The 20,377-nt window shown below is 37.2% G+C and overlaps 2 protein-coding genes across 2 annotated transcripts in view; both read left to right on the forward strand.

Annotated features, from left to right (window-relative positions):
• LOC133845853 (venom dipeptidyl peptidase 4) overlaps nucleotides 1–20,377 on the forward strand; it is a 91,698-nt gene that overhangs the window by 7,091 nt on the left and 64,230 nt on the right. The window contains exon 2 of the mRNA XM_062280454.1: nucleotides 1,994–2,653. Within this exon, the coding sequence (XP_062136438.1) occupies nucleotides 2,210–2,653 (444 nt within the window). The 5' untranslated portion in view covers nucleotides 1,994–2,209. The remainder of the gene's footprint in view (nucleotides 1–1,993; nucleotides 2,654–20,377) is intronic.
• Nucleotides 9,535–10,598, forward strand: LOC133843839 (dynein axonemal assembly factor 6). Its single transcript, XM_062277575.1, has 3 exons — nucleotides 9,535–9,791; nucleotides 9,854–10,092; nucleotides 10,149–10,598. The coding sequence occupies exons 1-3, from the start codon at nucleotides 9,650–9,652 to the stop codon at nucleotides 10,410–10,412; spliced, it is 645 nt and encodes a 214-aa protein (XP_062133559.1). The 5' UTR covers nucleotides 9,535–9,649; the 3' UTR covers nucleotides 10,413–10,598.

Raw genomic sequence — 20,377 nt, forward strand, 5'->3', positions numbered from 1 at the left:
CAAAAAAGATAGTTATATTATTAATAAGAACAAGTATAATAAAATAGTTGACAACAAATGGGAGCTGCGCAGTTCTGTGTGAGGATTTAAACACCGTCATCATAACAATGACATTGCCTTTGCGAACTCGTTAACCTTTGTCACCAGGCGGCGGCGAATAATACGTCCGACAGACGCCAGAAGGGCTTGTGGCAAGCGGCAAGCGGCAAGCGGCAGAAGGCAGGCGGCGAGTGTGGAACGAGTACTCGCATTTTACTCCTCATTTGTGGGCTTTTATGTTTTCCGACACTTTTCACTTGCATGCAAATGGCCCAGAGCCACACAAAAGAGAGACAGCGAATACCTCGACTCAACATGAAAAACAAACAGTGGAAAATTCGCATTTTCATGTTCATTTGCCGTTGCCGTTGTCGTTGTCGTTGCAAATAATTTCCATCTGTTTTTTATTTAATTTTTTAAGACATGAATTAACAAAAATTTGAACGGGATAATTTAACTTTTCGCTGTCAGTCGCTGCAACCCAATTGTCCCCCAAAGGGAGAAAGGGGAGAACACAGCTGGACTGACAGCTTCAACCAGATGCGGCATGCAACCAGCATACGATGCAGCAGCAGCAGCAACAGATAAGCCGCATAGACCAGTTGCAAATACTGCCATTAAGGCCTGTCCGGTTGCGTCTTTGCCAATTAAGAATTAATTCAAGTTACATTTAATGAAAAGTCTGTCGCATTTACGCCTCAAATTAAGCAATTTTCCAATGATTCAAAATGAAAGTGACAAAATTTACAGTTATGCGCATGCTGCACTCAAGTGTGTTAAGAGTATTGTTCGAATGAACTCAACTGTTGAGCAATAATGCCGAAGTAATATAAATATAATTAAATGGACTGACGTCGCTTTAATACTATAGAATTTCCGTTGAATTGCAAAACAATTTAGTAACTAGGTGCGACTTGTTTAATGATTCAATCAAACAATTTCTGTGTTTTCTGTTTTGTTAATATTTTGTGTTCGATTACTTCATGAAACTTAATTTAACTGCTGAGATATTGTAAAATAGATTTGAAGACCAAAAATAAGCTATAGAGTCAAATAAATGGAAATAGATTTAACTTTTGTCTAATCTGAGCTGGAATCGGTGATTGTTTTTTATTGCAATATTCACTGCGACAAAAACATGAAGTTTTAAGGACTAAGATAAACCTTTAAACACTTTCTGTGTTTTCATTTTTATTAACAATTGGCATTCAATTACCTAATAAAATATTACTTAGTTTCTGAGAAATTGAGATAAAGAAAATAGATTTGAAGATCGTGAAGGATTGGAGTTTACTATGGAAATAAAGCTAATTGTTGCCTAATCTGAATACAAATATTTATGATCGTAGTTTTTACTACTTACTTACTTATTAAATGAGAGAAAAAATATTACAAAAATCTTTCAAATCCAATGCTATAACCTTTGCTGCTTTAATCCTATTTCTCAATGATATCTTAATAATACTCACAATACGTATTGGTAAATAAAATTGTCGATCTACTTACAAGTGAAAATTTTAGTTTCACCTTAATAATATATAAATATGTTAAGTATCTTCTTTGAGTTCTTCTCTAGAGCATACTCTACTATAGTATTTTTATTGTAATTTAATAACTATCCCCAGCTTAATATCCATGTCTGTATTCAAAGTCTACCTGCGGCGCCTCAAGTCTGTGGCATGGCTCATTGCCACCTCAAAAGCCTTCGCCTTCGCCTTCATCATCGCCTTGCCTTTCGTGTGAGCCTATTGACTGACGCACTTGGCACTTGGCAATGCGCATAGCAGATAGCACTTACCAAGAGATACATTTGCATCTTGAGATGCAGCTGTAGCTTGCCTATAAAGTCAAGAATGCATGTTAGAAATTGTAGAAAACCGTTTTTGGCGCACCCATCAAATTTCCCTTATTAATGCAGCACATGCAAATTTTCGCCCACTTCTTTCGATTGCAGATTGCAAAGGAGACAACGAGAGCGAGAGAGGGAGAGGAAGAGATAGAGAGTGAGACAGAGGAAGGGGTTGGTAATTGGTAACTGTGCCAATTTGGAGACTCAGAAGTGCATAAAGCGAATCTGGCGAACATGAAGTCAACATGAGCATTGCATAACTGAATCGATCGTAAAGAAGAACAACAAGAATAAGAACAAGAGCAAACACATTATTTTACGATGAGTGCGGCTGGCTTTCTGGATGCGCAGTCAGCGAGCGTGGCGAGTGCCGCACGACAGAAGGCGGCAGAGAAGCGACGTCGCAGCTACGGCCATGCTGCAGGCATTCATGGTCACAGCCGCGGTCGCAGTAGCATTGGCAGCGTCAGTGCTGTGCTCTACAAATCATTTCGAGAGCGCTTCATGAGTGCCAGCGGTGGCAGCAGCAGCGGCGGCGATGGCAACTATCGTGTGCTGAGACAGCGCGATGCGGAGGCTGGTCGAATGGACAATGAGTTGAGTTCAAATGCCAGTTCATCGGATGGGGAGTTGAGTCAGCTAAGCAGCAGAAGCAGCAGTGTCGATGATTTGTTTGCCAACGAAACCGAACGTCGCACGTGGCGCCAAAAGTTGCCAGAACGCAGTCAGCGCAGCAAACGAAAAGTTGGCAGAGGAAGACTTAAGGTAAGTGCTGCACACTTTCCATTTCACTCGAACGTAGTAAAGATCATATTTATTTAAGTATTCCAATCAGTTCTCACTTGATCAATTACTACAGCTTTTTGTGTGCGTGTGCGTGACATGTCCACATCGCGTATACGCTATTTATTACGCGAATTTGGCTCAATGCGAGCACGAGTTTCGACTTAATTGCGTTCGTCGACATATCAAACTCACACTCGCTGTGATTTAATTTACTTTCGTTCGTTGCCTCCGATAATTGGGCATTAATATTTATGCATTGTTTTTATTAGATAATTGCTAAACAATTTATGCAAAATGTATTCGGTCAATTTCAATTTAAAATGTAGCACAGTTTACCCCCGTCGTGTTTACGCTCTGTTTCAATTATCTCTCTCTCTCTCTCTCTCTTTCTCTATCTCTGGCTTAACAGATTTCACTTAATTTTGACGACACAATGCCAAAATTGGAGCGAAAAGCGAAAGAGAGAAAGAGACAGAGAGTGAGCGAGAGTATGCTAATTAATATGACACTCATCTGGACTAATTTCGTTGGTCGCTCGCTGCGAGTTGGCTGAGGTCAGTTTCCATGAAAAGCGAAAATATTGAGCCTATCTAAAATATATAGGCTATTATGATCCACAACACACTGAATATGCGGCTGTTTTATGGCAAACATAAAAACAAAAATAATCTGCATAAGTGAGAAAATTCACTGTTTCGATTCACTGATAGACTTTCTGACGCCGACTCTAGCTCAAATGGCAATTAAGTTCAAATAATTGCAATAAGTAGTTTCTTTTATGAGCGAATAAATGAGAATCCACTGAAAGTGGCGAAATCAAAAAGAAATTTTTTAATATTCGCAAAATTTTTCGAGATTAATGATTGATAAAAATAACTTTCAACACACACTGGAAATGTGCAAAAATTTAATCAGTGCTTGCTTATTGAAACTTTAACGAAAATGCTGAAGTAGAGTGAAAACATTATGAATGGTTCGTATTAATTGGGTGAAGATTTTAACTACCTAAAATACAAAGTTTCCAAATTAGCCAAATTTTTACGATATTTTCTATTGCACAGGATTGTTAGAAAAACATCAATAAATTTTTTTATAGTCTATATTTATATTAATTTGTTCTTTTTCAACTTCAACTACAAATCTATTGGTATTCATAGAAGTAAAATATTAGAGCTCTAGCAGCTTTCTAAGCTTCTAGAGGTTTGACTGACACTAAACTATATAATATAAGAATCAAATGTATCTTAAAGAAATATATTGTTATTTTCAAATATTGAAAAATTTACTGTTATTCAAAGTTGTTGATATTAGTATTTACAACAGATTTAAACTCTTTCATAATGTTATGCTTTTCCGTAATAATAATGTATTCCTTTTCCTTCGCCAAACATATTCAATAAATATTCAATAGCTCTCAGACCACTGTGCCATGCAAATTCGATCAGCTGTTGCAAAGCTTGCAAGTTGTTTACAAACAAACATGTAGCTAAGGGAAAAGCTTCAGCACGTGCGACGTGTTCACAGCTGACTCTGCTCTTAAGTTGAGTAAAATTGAAGTGCTCGCTCTTGCTCTCGCTCTCTATCGCTCTCACTCTCTTTCTTGTGCTCTATTCTCTTGAGCGCTTTTTAGCAGCTACGACTTTGAGTTATTGTTTACGTTACGTTCGTTGGCAATGGCCATGGGCAACGTTAACACTGCGCTGTGTGCTGTGGTCGACAAACGGTTGGCTTAAATCTCGACCACGTTCTGGGTTGTGTCTTTTGTCAGTTTGTTGCCTTGCTGCTTTGCGGATCTCTTTCATTTTTTCTGCAGGTCATTTCGTGCTCGAATGGTCTTTAAAATGCGCGCTGCTGCTTAAAGTTGAGCGAGGCACGGCGCGAGTTTTTGATTATATTTTCTGTGTTTGCGCTGTGTGTGTGTGTTTTTTTTTCTTGCTTGCTTGTTTGTCCTTTTGTGGAGTTCTCCTCGTTTTGGATATGACTCTTATGGCTGATACTGCTGCTTGGTTAGTTTTATTCGTATTATTTTTGTACTCTACTCCTTGTTGTTGTTGCTTGCTCCTTGCAACGCTTGACTGCACACGTTCAACTGTGCGGCAACGGCATTTATTCTGTTTTGCTTCTTTTTTTTTTTGTCCCCCTACTACTACAAGTATTGCTCTCTTCTTATTTCGCTGGGTTGTATTATCGTTGTTGGCTGCGTTGCGGTTGTTGTGGGAATTATTTAACTAGTCGCATTCATTTCCCACACACACACACACACACACACACAAGCACATGCCAAGCCAGAAAGAGAGAGAGAGCGGTTGCTAGTCGGCGTAGTCTTTGTTATGTCGGAAGTAGTTCTCCTTTTGTTGCTGTGCGCTCGGTTTGCAAAATGTTAAAAAATAAATGGCCAAAATTGTGCGCCAGCGTGTCGCCGAAATTGCAATCAACAGACCCAGATCTATGACGGCAACTTGGCTTCTGGTTGCGCTTCTGCGATGCAGCTCTCTCTCTCTCCCTCTTTTGGGGCCTATCAAATAACGCAGTAATGGGCACAGCTTCGCAACATAATGCCTATATATGTTACCTATGTTCAGAGACTCAGAGAATGAGCCGCATTCACCGGAAGCTCACTTAGCCACGCCCACATGTGTTGCCTGCCTTTGCTCTAAATGTGCAACTTTTCAATGATTTATGCATGATACTTAATGCCTTCTTAATTACATTTTATGTAAGACTCTCCCCACTCCCCACTTCCCGCCACCCAACCATTTCAGTTGCCAAGCAGCGGCAGCAAAAAAATGCCAGTTGGAGCGCTTTCAGCACACAAATCATATTCAAAAGGAGCGAGCCAAAACGAGCAAAAAGAAGAAGAAAAAAAAAACAAGCACGAAAAATAACAAAATACGCAAAAATTTGTAGCAGCTGCGTTGATGAAGGGAATGGCTTTCTAGACTGCGTCGAGGGGAGAGGGGGGGATAAACGACCACTTTCACTTGTACTTTCGCTGCATGCCTCGCAGTCCATGTGGCATGTTGCTACGTGCTGGGGATGTAATAAAAATTCTGTTGCCACCTCTGTTACCCGGTCGTCGTATCTGTTTTGGGACTCGTCCCACAGCCTGGGGGACAAAAAACTGTCAACAAAACTTTTCCCGCCCCGCCTCGCGTCTCTGAAAACTACCTCTGACTTCTTCTCTATGCAGTTCATTGAAATGTGCGACCAGCACAACACAATTACAAATGTATTCATGCATCATGCCCCATTGTCTCTGGGTTCACTTGTGCGTCAGCTGCGATTCCAAGGGAATCCCAAAGAGAAGACCACCGCATCCCTTTCCTCTTCCTCTTCTTGTTCTGGTTTGGCTGGCGGCAACAAGGTTAAAGCTCAGTTACGTGATAGTTAGCTGAAGCAACACGATGTTTACTTGTCTGCACAATCAGTACACAACGATCTCAAAATGGGGGAGGGGTAAAAGCAGCATGCGAATGGGCATTTTGATGTCTGATAAAAATCCAAGTTGATCGAACATCTGCTATTTGCTTTTGCATAATATTTGTAGCATACTTTTGGGGGCAACATTAAATAGCCAAATAGTTTCGAATTCGACAAATTTTCGAATTTGTAAAAAGTTTCGCATGTCGTCGACAGCATGTGAGTATTTTTCACTTCTATTCTTTTTTTTTTTACATATTTTCACTTTCTGGCAAAAACTTTCATCGTCAGACATAGACATATGTATGTATGTAAGTTATGTAGGTTAGTTCAATGCGAAACGGGGGAGCGTTATAAAGTGATTTGGGTTTTAGTCGAAAGTTTTTACAATTAGTTGTCGACTGGTTGACTAGCCAACTAGGACAGCGCTCAATGGAGACCCAATGACCCAATGCATACTGTCAAGTGGTTGCCATTGAACCAAAACGGCCAACCGAATGTTTTTGGCCGCGTTTATTATGTTTTTACCCTGCTGCTCAAAGGATTGAGGATATAATGTAAATATAAGCAAATATTGAGAGTAAAAATAAAATAAAATATTCAAAATATTGTATCTATTCTTATGTCCAAACAAGTAAGAAAGTTACAGTCGAGTGTGCTCGACTGTGAGATACCCGCTACCCATTTTTTAATAAAGGCAAAAAATTGCGGTATCATTTTCAAAATATACCGAAAATACTAAAAAAAAATACTAAAAATATACCAAATGGTATGTTTGGTATATCGATATAGTACCCCATTCAATATATACCATAGACGGCACAATGTGCCAGATTGTCGGCCAAAGCAACTCAGACCCCTAGTAAGTAGGCGTTTTTGCCCATACAAAAGTATTTCTTTAATAACTTCCACAATTTTTATCTGATCGCAACCAAATTTTCAGGAATCATAACTACTACAGTAGTTATAGTATATACCAAAATTCGTAGCTCTAGCTTTAAAATTACACTTGTTATTCGATTTTTTTGATTTGCGGGGGCAGCAGTGGGCGTGGCAAAAATTTGAAACAAACTTGATCTGCGTGCAAACATAACAAATGCTGTCGAAAAAAAAATTATTGCTCTATCTCTTATAGTCTCTGAGATCTAGGTGTTCATACGGACAGACGGACAGACGGACAGACGGACAGACGGACGGACGGACAGACGGACAGACGGACATGGCTATATCGTCTCGGCTGTTGACGCTGATCAAGAATATATATACTTTATAGGGTCGGAGATGCCTCCTTCTACCTGTTACATACATTTCCTGCCGGCACAAAGTTATAATACCCTTCTACCCTATGGGTAGCGGGTTAAATTAAAAATAGATAAGTAGTAATACAAACATGTTAATATTTTTAATAAAGTTGATTACAAATTGAACAGAAATTAGTTAACTACTTTTATGACTAACTACTTTTATTAACAAAAGTCTTCTTTGTATTTATAAAAATATCTCAATTAACAAACATTACAGCACTTCACAGTCCTTATTAATTTTTATATCCAGGGTATCTCTCAGCTCTAGGCTCTCCTATGCAAGCCCACTTTTATTTTTTGCAACGTGCTGGGCTCGTGTTAAACAAATTAAACACGTAACATCCGGACAAGAAGAAAAACATGAGTTACACAAAAAACGATAACGAAAATCCTTTTGGTTTTTCAGTGAAACTGAAACCCAGTTCAACTCATTTTCCCTTTCAACTCTGCCCCCCTCAACCATCCTTTGTAGCTATTGTGTCCCGTCGCCCTTTGTTGGCTTTGCTGGCAGATGGCAGATGGCAGTCAGTGGCATGTTGTTTACATTTAACACGCGGCCATGTTTTCATGTCTGTGCACTTGGCCCAGTCAGTAGTGAGTGCTTTTGGCCAGCATTCGTTTTTCGGGCCTGGCCAAATTAGCGTCATATTCGCATTCAAATGGAGCGCGTGAAAAATGCAAATTTTGTGTGCAGCCCCAGAATCCGCTATGAAGGTCAACAATAATTATACAATTTGCAAAAATTTACAAAACAATTGTTTTTGACATGTTCTGAAATATTTCCTCAGTCTCTCAGCTCTTGCTCTCTTTAGTTCTTGACTCGAGAGTGAGGGAGAATAGGAGGAACATTCGCTTGGCCGGTTTGCTGTGCAAAAGTTTTACCGAATGGCATCAAGTTTTTAATTGAAATGGCCCAAAGGAGAAGGAGGGGAGGAGGGCATAGTCGTAGTTTAACAGCCCTTGACAGTGAATTATGCATTTGCATAAGGTCAAAGCGTTGGCAATAATTATGAAATTGTTTATCACGACCGACAATCACTTTTTTGTTCATATTCAAACTGCTGAAGTGGAAAGCTAGCTGAAAATGATTTATTAAGTTCCTGCACAAACAACTCGAACTATTTTCTTTAAGTTATTTAATCAAGTGAATAACTTCGTAGTGTTATCTGATGGTTCTGAAATTCGAGAAGCTTTTTTTTTAAACTTTTAAGCTTTTTTGAATAAAATAACGATACTGTCTTCATTTAAAATACATAATTTTTGTTTTGTGAAATTTAAAACCGTTTACGATACAATATTTCCAAAGACTAAGAAGATTTAAGAATGAATCGTTCTGAATAAATTCTACATTGAAACTGGATTTTATTTTGTAGAACGAATTGTAAAATTGTTTTTCTGAGTGTAACATTAATTCGATAAGTTTATTTGAAATATATTATATGTTATTTTTTGACTTGATATCTATAGGGTAGAAGTCTATTATATACTTGTGCCTACAGGAAATGTACGTTGTTAATAATCTGGTATATTTTTAAATTTATGGTATATTTCGAATGTAGTTGTAATTGTATATACTGAATTTTTCGATATATGGGTATACTAATATGGTTTGTTTTAAGAAATATACCACATAGTTTTAAAAATGGGTAGCGAGTATCTCATAGTCGAGCCCGCTCCACAGTATCTTTCTTACGTGTACATTATAAGCTTTAATTTTTCAACTAATTTTGTTCACCTACTTAAACATATAAATTTTTTTCCTACTGTTTTTACTTCATTCAATTTACAAACCAATCATCACTATCAATTTTAATTACTAGAGTAGTACAATTCATAGTCAATTCATAGTCATACTCTCCTCCTCTTAACTATAAGCTTCAATTGCCTTTCCCTTAAGCTTTAGAAACTTCCTGAAGCCCCTTGTTGTTGTTGTTGTTGCTATTGCTGTAACCTCTTCCTCCGCGTTGTAAACAATATCCGTTGCCGGGTCAACATAATAAACAAGCTGCAGCTGCTCCTCCGGTTGCTTCGCTCCCTCCCTCTAACTGCTCAAATGAAAAACAATAACTTAGCAGGCGCTGGCAAATCGATTTCCACTTTCCACCTCAAGCAAACGGAAAAGATTCGCTGGGAAAACTGTATTCTTTCTACAGACATCGAGCTGTAAATGCGGCACTGGAAGTGTTACGGTTAGAAAAACTCGCAGTAAATAAATAGAAGCAGAGATTAAATAAAGTTGAGTAAATATACCATGTCGATTTTCGACAATCCCGACCAGCTGCGACAGCTGCAGAATTTACTCTATCCGAATCCCAGTCGGAGACGTGGCGGCGTCGAATGCAGCAGCAGCAGCAGCGAGGATGAAGGCGAATCCCTAGTGGCCAGCAAGCAGAGTAAGTAAATGGCATCTGCTGATTGACTCGCTCACGACTGTTACTTCGACTCTGCCACTCAGCACCTGGTAGCATTGGAGCACAGGCAGCTGGTGACGCAACCAAACCGGGAGGCAAAAGAAAAAAGGTTAACTTGGTGGCGACGCCGCTGGTGGAACAGGAGAAACCGCAACCCACTACGCTCGAGGAATGGGAGGAGGCACAGGAGCGCGAGGATGCAGATATTCTGGAGTCGAGAAAGTGCCCCGAATACACAATGACCTACCGCCAGGCTGTGGGCACCGAGGATGTTTTCCTGCAGGTTATTTTCCTTTGTTGTTGCTTTCGCCTTCATACAAATTTCCCATTTACATTTAGATGGGGCAACGCACGGGCGCTTCTGCCAGCTGTGAAGATCTCATCCTCGAGATTGCCTTGCCAGACGAGCCGATGGCGGCAGATAAAATGACTTTAACCCTGCTCGAAAAAGAGGTGGATCTGGGCACAGCTCTGTACAGGCTGAAGCTTCCTCTTCCGCATCCCGTTGATGTCGATCGATGCAGCGCCAAATACGATAGCGAACAGGGCAAACTGCGGCTAACGCTGAGACTGCGTCGGGAGTTGGACTATGTCAATTTTTAAAGCCTACATATATCAGACACACATGCTACACTACACTATACTATACTACACTACACTACACAAATTGTAGAAAACTCGAGCCCCTTAGTAGTAAAAATCTTCATTCGTGCATTCGTATTTTAAACGTATTAAAATTCTCAGTGCAAAAAAATTTAGTTGGTCTTCAGCTAGAATCCATCCGTATAGCGAATATAGTAATATTGTTTCTTATAAAGGGGATATACGAAAAATCTACATGAAGCTCAAATCAATTTTTGTAGCCATTTCTAATAAAAGCAAAACAGTGTTGTATCCTTAAACACAAAAGTATACCGAAGATCATCATTGGTACATACCACAGAGATCAAAATATACCAGATTGTCAGCGAGGGCAGTATTTCTTAAATAACTTCTTCATTCCTCCATCTGCTTGTTACACACATTTCCTGCCGGCACAAAGTTATAATATGGGTAGCGGAGATAAAAAGATTTATGCTAATTAAAACAAAAAAATAAATGTAACTAAATCTGAATTTTGATGATGATTTCTAAACTCTTTTCATTCAAAATTGCAAACCCTTAATTTAATACAAAAAAATAGTATATGATTATAACCGTTTGTGAAATAAAATGTTCTCTCATTTCTGCAGAGTAACTGCAAGCACTCTGACCCACTTCAGTTTAGAAAAAATATTTTGTACAGAGCCGCTCTTCATTTGGCTTTGGCCTATGTTGGTGCCAAATTGCGCATACGCCGCATTGGCCTTCAGGTCAAACACAAATTACTCTCAAACGAAGCATAAAGTATGCCTACGTACACATGGGGGGCATTAAATACAAGTACAGGCCGAAGGACTTGCTGTCAAAAATCACTTAAGCTAAATATTTGTCAAAAGCAGACAGCGAACGACATGGAAGAAAAGTCAAATACAAAAATTTGCCATCATTCGTGAATTGAAGAAGGAGCAAGAAATTAGAAAGCGAACATTCTTTTCAGCACTTTTTCTTGTTAAAGATTTCTTTGACTCAAAGCGTAAACCACGAGAGTTAGGCAGCTCAAAAGAACGAAGGACATGGGACAAAAGATGACCCACAGCGACGGCGACGCCGACGACGACGGCGTTTTGCCTCATTTACTTTCCACTGACGCGGGCACATTTCAATTTGTGAACGCCGGTCAGCGACAGCCACCGACTGAGACATGATAAAGTGTCGTCCCAGGCCAGGACACCGACAAAAACGAAACACAGAACAAAAACATAGAAAAGTTCACACAATTTGACAGGAAAATGTTGGCAGTCCCGCTTCGGGCCAAGAATGATAAAGGCATAAGTTTCGGCCAACACTGAAGAAGTGAAGAAAGCAGCGCGCGTGCCCCGCGTGGCGAGTAGTTTTCCTTTTTGGGATTTTTGCCTCATTTTAATCATTCGGTCGACGAAAAGTTTTACTGCCGTTGATAATAATAAATCATCTGATGCCGGCGACAGCGGCGACTACATTTTGAGTCTGGCCAAAAACTTTAAATTCAATTTAATGGCCACAAAATGAGCTGGCAGCAGTTGGTCTGCTCTGCTTACTTGGCTAAATTACTGATTATGCTGAGTGCAACTTAATCAAATATATTATAAATTTCATACACGAATTGCCAGCTGCACCAAAAAACTAGTGCATAATTATTTCAATTGCCCAACTGCAAAGTGTTGATCAAACTAATCAACTAGCCGAAAATTGATTGTCAACTTTTTCAGCTTTCAGCAATCAAAACTTAACCGAAATCAAACCGAAACTTTGTTAAAAATTCCCATCTGCATTTAAAGAGCAATGGAAACAAGCACATTTTGTTTGCCACATTTTTGCTTTTGTTCAAAAACATGCGTTCAATGACATTTACCAGCAACAAACTTCACAAAACTTGGCCAAAAAAAAAAAATGCCAAAATGGAAAAAAGACATGGAAGCCTGCACAAAAAGCGTATTCTTAGCAAAAGGCTGAAAAACAAACAAAAATAGCTGCGTTGACACTAGACTGCGAAAAGCAAACAAAAACCGTAGCATAAAATGCTCGAAAAACTAAAACAACAACTAAAGAATTGTCTGAGTCCACTTGAGTAGACTGCTAGATACCCTTTACTTCGAGATATCTTACTGAAATGCTTGCTTTGATTTTAATAACTAAGAATAAGTAAGTTAAAAGACAGGATGCTTTTTACTTTCTACGCTTGAATTTGATTCAAGGCACCAACAATAAATAATATTTATTTTGTATGATAATATTGTTGTATATATGTAATATTAAAAACCAAAAACTCATTTAGACATGTGGATTGAAAAATTAAGCAGTGACCTCTTAGTCAGTCTTCCTTCTTGTCCCCTAAATGTTTCCAGGGCATATATCTATCTACTTTCTCTGTTTTTCTTTTTTTTCAATTTCCAACTCATTTGCACAAACGCAGCATCCATGAGCATCATCATCATCATCATTGTCCTGAACATTGTCATCATCGTCAACGTGATGCTTTATATGAACATGGCAAAAACTAAATACACAGTTGGGAGCAGACGAAACTAGCTTATTTGTCGAGCCGCACCCTTTTTATCAACTCTTAGGGAACTTTCATCAACACCAATATAGAAAATTCGCATGCAAATTCGCATGTGCAATGCCAACTTTTCTGGTTTGTTTAAATTTGCTTACTCCCAAATGAAGACAAAAAGAAAGACAAAAGTAAAATGAGATAGAAATGATAAGGAACTTGCAACCGAAAACTTTACGTGATGTGTGAGAATTGTTTGTTGTACGTGTTGTGGCAAATTCTGTAACACACACATACACAAATATTTACGACTGATTAAAGGGACAGTTTGGCCTTGGTTACGTTATGGATAAGCGCACAAGTTATTGTTGTTGAGCCGCATTTAATAAATAATAACTCAGCCGCACTTAAAAAATATAATAAGCTGCACCGCAACCGGCAACAAGGCTCAGCCAACAAAAGGTCCTGCCTGCGAGTTGCAGTGTGTGTTCGGTATAGTGCTCGACTTTTATTCATTTCATTTCGCATTTCGCAGCGTCCCCCGACTCGTCCACTTAACCTGTAAAATGGTAAAAATGGCGAACAGCTCTGAACAAATGCCAAACCAAAGAGCAGGTGTGAATATAGGAGAAGGGAAGGGAAGGGAAGGCAGTGTGGGGCACAAAAAAGAGACCACAACAAAATGAAATCTGTTGGAAAAATATGTATGCAAGTCAGTTGAATGCGTGACTGCTGAAGTGCCGCTTCAACTGACTTCGGATGCTTAAAAATCCGAGTGGATGCTTAAAGTTGCACATTCAGCATTTATTAATAAATGCGCTTGCCAGCTCAGACTCCAACAACAATTGTTAAACGTCACCTTGGGCATTTGTAATGAGCTGTAAAATATTTTCGAATTTTAGTTTTCGTCTACACTAAAAAGTATGGTGTGGAAATGTTTATGAAGGAATGCAGAAATGATATTTTGAGCCTTCAAATAATTTCTACCATATTTTTCTATAAGCCATACAATATTTGTTGGTAATACGTAAAAAGTAATTTAGTCTTAATTCTGGTTTCAACAACTGATTTGATATATTTTTAATAAGTTAAATTAATAACTTTAACAGCCTCATCCTTAATATGTCAACTGCCCCAAAAAGTATGCTATACAAATTTTTATGGAACTTCTACTTCTACTGTACTATATTTGTCTAAACTAATTTTTTTATTTATTTTTTTTTGTTTGATCTTGCTTATTTAATCTTCTTATTTGTACTTGAAGTTAATAAATTGTTATTGTAGATTCGTTATCATATATACCTTGTAAAAACTGACAATGACCTTATTGTAAACTGGTTTAAAAAGGGTATTAACTTTATTTTGAGACTGCGAATAATTTCTATTACATTTTTCTGTTCAACTCACCAAATCTGAACTTAATAACTAACAAGTTAAAGGCTTAAGTACACAGCTTAAAGTTTAATTTTAATTACGGATTCGACGACTGATTTTATATATTTTTAATAAGTTAAAACAACAGCTTCAACAGTCTTATCCTTTTGTATTCACTCTTCTTTGTCTTCTAACCGTTTCCAGTCCCTAACTTGGATGTACTTAATCCGGCTCAGCGTCCAGCTAATTGTCACAGTCGACAAATTCAATTTAAAGCCGTTCTTAATCTGACAAAAAGTCTGAAAGGCGACCAACTTAAATATTTCATTGTGTGTAACGAAATACCACAATGTTGTTCATAAAGTTGTTTTTTTTTTGGGTTTTCTCTTTTGCGCGCATAAATCTGAAGGTTTTTAATTACCACGAAAAGTCATTTTCGTGTTGGCAGATTTAAAGTCTCAACATGCATAAATAAACAAAGTGGGATAAAATAAAAGATGCCAAGTGAGAAGTGAAGGCTTATTAAAGTGGAATTGCCCAAAGTTGTGTTGTGTTGCTTTGTGTTATTAACAATTTGGTAAACAAATTAAATAGCTTGGCACAAAACATATTACACATACGCCATGTGCTGCGCAATGTACAGTGCACAATAATAAAATCATTGTGGAATTTAATTAAGGCTCCACATAGTGTATAAGCCAAGCTAGCAACATGGCCATTAACACATTTTTCAAGTTTAATTCAATGTAAGATAAGGAAATTTGTGCGAGTTGTGTTGGATAAGAAGAACATGAGACACAATCTTGGGGATGGAAAAGAGGGCGATGCGTAGCACTCTGGCAGTCATATAAATTACAAAAGGACATGAATGGCATTCAGCAGCTGGCTGTAAGCAGAACGAAAACCAAAATGCAGGCAACTTGGCCACAGCGGCAAGTGTTATCCTTACGATGTGTTTGTTGTCAGACACACTCGCTCGGAAGAGACTTGGGGTCCGGAGACGTCTTCTCTTTGTCGCCCCCCGCACTGCCCCATAATTAAGACAAATGTAAAAACTACTAAAAGACATGCCAAAAGTCACTTTCACTAGGCAAACAAAAGACGCACGAGGCAAGCCAGGTGCCAGCCACCGAGTTGCCAAGTTGCCATGTTGCTCAAGTCGAAAAGGTTTACCTTCATATCTCATGTTCTTAGAAGGCCAACAAGAACATAATTTCACTTTATTCAGTCGCACGGCATTTTTGTGTGTGTGTGTGTCGTTTTGATGATAACGTCACGTGTCAAAAGAGTCGGCCAAAAACAATAGAAATCGTCAAACAAAACAAGCAAGCAGAGACAACTGCAAGGAGAAATACCCTGTAAATGAAGTGAGAGAACTCATCAGACTCCTTTTAATTCCTTGGTATTAATATAAATCACTTTACTAACATTTCTATTAAGTTAGTTTACTGCCACTTCCATCACTTCCCTTCTATTTAATAACTGGGTATCCCATCTAGCAAATGTCAATGTCTCATCTAAAGTGGCCCTCGTCGTCTACTCGCATGACCTTTTCGCATTAATCTCAAGAAGATGGCGTTTTAATGCAGCCATGTGGGCGTGTTATGCTCGTTATAAGCCAAGTAGTTATTATGGTTATTTATTGTGTCGTCGCAACAACGCACAACACACAGCAAACAGCTGTTACGGCCACACATATCAGATTGTCCGACATTCAATTAGATCATCAATTAGACCGTCTCAACCATGCGTATATGATGAACTTTTAATTGTGATTAACTAACTAAGATAAGAGGCTGGCACAAATAGCTCTCAAGTAGCAAAAAGTCAAGAGAGATCTTGAAAGGCAACTTGCCATGTTTCGAATTGATTAATAGAGCTTATAAAATGATCTACAAAATGTATGCTACTTATACTGGATAAGCAATTCTCTTCTATTAAACTATAACCCAAAAGCAAAACATTTCAACACTAAAAATTGCTATAATTCTCTATGCTTTAAGCAATTGTATTATATTTATTAATTATTATACACAGCAATGGGTATATGACGAAACTTTATTTGTGATTGACTAGCTAAAATAAAAGGTTAAAACCATTAGCTGAAAATAAGTAAAATATTTAGCGAGCTCTCTCTAACTAACCAAACTAACATTTATAATATTGTATTTAATCAATTTGCGGTTGACTCATAAAAATCTGAAAAAGGAATTAAGCTATAACGCTTCTATGCCTCAACTTATAATATTGTACTTAATACTTTTGCGATTCATTAAGAGAAATCTTTAATAGTATTATGCCAAAAATAGCAAACAAATTAGCAAGATTATAAGAGACAACTTACACTGTTTTAATTTATAATATGGTATTTAATAATTTACATGAATAATTTCAAAATTGTAACTTACTTTATAAATTTGCTTTTATAATTGGAAATGCAATTTTGTTCTATTAAACTTAAAGCCAACTCAACACTGTGCCACGCTAGTTACTATAATTTACACTTGGATTACATGCAATTATTGCTTATTTATCACAAATTGCATCCAGCGCTAGTTAATAAATTAATGTATAATCTAAGCCTTTTAATAAATAAATAATTTACACAAATTCAATACACACAATATTAGTTCTGTGTTTTCTAGTGAGATGTTTAATACACAATTTGAATACACACTTTAAATGTGTCTAGCAAATTGCTGTCACAAAATATTTCGCACTGTTCAAGCTCTTCAAAATCTGTTCAAGCAAATAATTTGTTGCATATTTATCGGGGCGTTTCAATGAGTTTGCAATGATTGTAAAAGTCAAATACAATTTCAAATCCATTTGCTGCTGTTTATGTTCACAGCTGCACACACATATTACGTATACGACGAGTATTGTGTGTATGTGTGTGTAAGACCATAAAACACATCAAATGCAATTTATTTGACCTGACTACAAAAAAAGGCATTTCTATGCCGTTTTTATGCATTCGAAATTTAACATGAACATAACATATATTTGTAGCTATATCATGTATATCTATGTATGTAGTTTTTGCTTTTAAAGAATCATCTCGTTCAAAAGATTTATTGCTTTATTACCCTGAGAGGCACCACAAAAGTATATATATATACATATATATATATCGTATTCGCTCTCTCATTCGCATTCGTATTCACATTCGTATTAAGCATATGGCAAACAAGCATATTGAAACTGTTTTTCAAGCCCGAGACGAATGGCAGTTGAATGCTGCATTTCCGCCTTTTGCTTTTGGCCTTTGTCTTCTGCTGCGTTGGCGCCTTTTAGCCTTTTTGCCTTTTGCGCTGCCACATGGCAACCACCCACTATAGCATCGTTATAGAATTTGATTTCGTTCGGTTCTCAGTTTGCTTCATTCAGCTGTGAAACCATGGCGGGACTTGTTTCATCCATCTTGCATCTCTCTCTCTCTTTCCCCACGGGAAGAAGCCCATTAAAGTGGAAACTTTTCGCAGAGATTTATTTGCCAGGCCAACTCTGACTTTGTTGACTCGATGACTTCCTTGACTCCTCGTGTGCAATAATGGCCTTTAATTGATTTCGCATTTACATACATAAATTCCCAACGAAAAGCATCTTTTTATACGAGTATTTTTCATAAATATCATAAACAAGTCAAGTCAAGGCGGCCTTTTTGTTTTATGTCTTTTGAAAGGCAAAACTTTTCAATCTTAATTCAACAACTGAGAAATTCACGCTCATATTATTAACGTTAATACCATTACTTACTACAAAATGTCTGAAGAACTTAGCGATGAAACTACAAACGAAATGGAGATTCAGAAAGAAGTCGAAGAAGATTCATTCTGGGATGCTTTTGATAATGATTATATGATCAATAGTGAAAAGACCGAAGAAACTGAAACCACTAACGAAAGTTCAGAATCTTCAGAGAAATCACAATCTATGGATATGTTGAGTGCGGTTCAAGAGCGAGTTTCACAGCTGAAGAAGCATTTCAGTTATATAACCGACAGATTAAAACAGATGCTCCAGGAGCAACAAGATGATAAGCTAAGGTCAAGTGAAATGGTAGAGAAATACTGTGGTGTCAAGTATACGGAATCTGGAGGAGATATTGCTTCTACTCTTCTATCTGATCAAAGTGTTGAAAGTGAAGAACCAGATCTACAATTTATTGTGGAACGTATTGGAGACACTGTCGCTTGTCAGACAATCGAAAATGATCCATGTTCTGATTAGATGACCACAACTAATAATGTGGTTTTGTTTTTCGTTATTTAGTAATTCAGTTATGCTTTTAACAGAAGGTATAAGTATTTGTGTGCTAAACTTATGCCACCAAATTAACTGTGCAATAAAAAACTAATAATATAAAAGTAAACAGCTTTACTATGAAGTAGTCGGTTAATTATTTCACATATTACATAAATTATTTGTTAATTTCTCAAATATTTTAAATGCAAGTAGTGAAGTAGTCAAAAGTAGTGTTAGTAATGATTTTTTATTTTTATTCAACATATGCAAAGTGCAAACTTAATGTAATTTCGTAGTCTTGAAGATATTCAAATAAAATCTAAACGTATTCCACGAAAATAACCTTGCTTCAATTAAGTAAGAAATTAAGAATTAAAAAACATAAATATTAAATGATTTATTTTTTTAATCCTTTCAAAAATATATAAAAAAAACTCGCTTTATTATTCGATTATTTAATAAATGCATTCAAAGGAGATTCAATAATAATTAAAGCCTTTGAGGCTTAGCTGCATTTCTATTTTCACCAAGTATCAAGTATTTAATAATCTTCGAAACAACAACCAAGTGTAATTGAATTTCTTAGACTCGCAGAAACTTGAACTCATTATTGCATTCTCATTGTTGGAACTTTCGCTTTTCCTTGCTTTAAAGTCAATAAGTTTTTGCGCCTTGAACTATTAACAGCACTGAAACTTTATTAATAGCTGCCCAGCATTTGCGCTCTACAAGATTTATGCAGCATTTTGCATAACAACAATCGATTCGATTCGTTTCGATTCATTTCGATTCACTTCGTTTCAAGGGGAAATGCCAAGAGCAACAAAAGTACATTTAAATTGCAAATACAAGTACTTCTTCTTACTCCTACTTTGATAACGAAATTAATGCGACTTGGAAGTCGATTCGATCTCTTTGCATTTGGCTTTTTACTCTGCAATTTGTCGAGCCGAACTTTCTTCAATCGGAAGGAGACCCAACATCAATATTGCCAGTGGCGATTATCAACAGCTGCAGTTTGTTATGGGCATTTTGTTTGCAGAACTTTTTGCAAACGAAGCAAAAGCCGTAGAAGAAGCAGCTAACCAGCTAACAACAAACTTGCCAACCGACAAATAAGTCGAAATTGCTACAAAATTTGCATTTGGCTTTTGCCACAAATTTTCGCTTGGGGCAAAACAAATACAAAAATCGAGATATTTGTTGTCTGTTTCGAAACTGAATAAATTTTATTGCATTCTGTTTGTGACTTTATCGCAAAAACTCTATGACAACGTGTGGCACAACATAATTTCATAAACCACTTGAGCGCCACAAATTATGAAATATGATATTTCATTTCACTTTTGTTTATCTTTTTGTGTCACTAAATGTAATATTGTCAAAAGCATTTTGTCAGCCACAAAATCACAACTGCAACAACTATCAAAATATTCTCATCAAAAAATTCCGATGATGTTGCTGCAGCTGTCGCTGTGTCAGTTGACAAACTGACTCGACTCGAGCGTGGCATGCAACGTGCTCTTCAACTTCATATAAATACTTGTTGTTCTTTCCCTTCCTTCAACTTTATATTACACTTTCAATATTCAGCGGAAAAGTTTGTTGTTGCTGCATAGAGAAGAGATGTCATAACCACAAATAAAAAAAAATAGGATATCGTTTATTATTATTTATACAACTTTATTTTGATATTAGCTTAAGATTTTCGTATGCTTTTATTATTTATTTTTAATTCCTTTTAAAACATTATTTGATATATTTTAAGAATAATACTGTACTCACAGTCGAGCACACTCGACCGCAATTTTATTTCTTGTTAAGTCTGTTT

The sequence above is a fragment of the Drosophila sulfurigaster genome, chromosome 3, assembly GCF_023558435.1.
Source record: "Drosophila sulfurigaster albostrigata strain 15112-1811.04 chromosome 3, ASM2355843v2, whole genome shotgun sequence".
In the NCBI taxonomy this organism is placed as follows: domain Eukaryota; kingdom Metazoa; phylum Arthropoda; class Insecta; order Diptera; family Drosophilidae; genus Drosophila; species Drosophila sulfurigaster.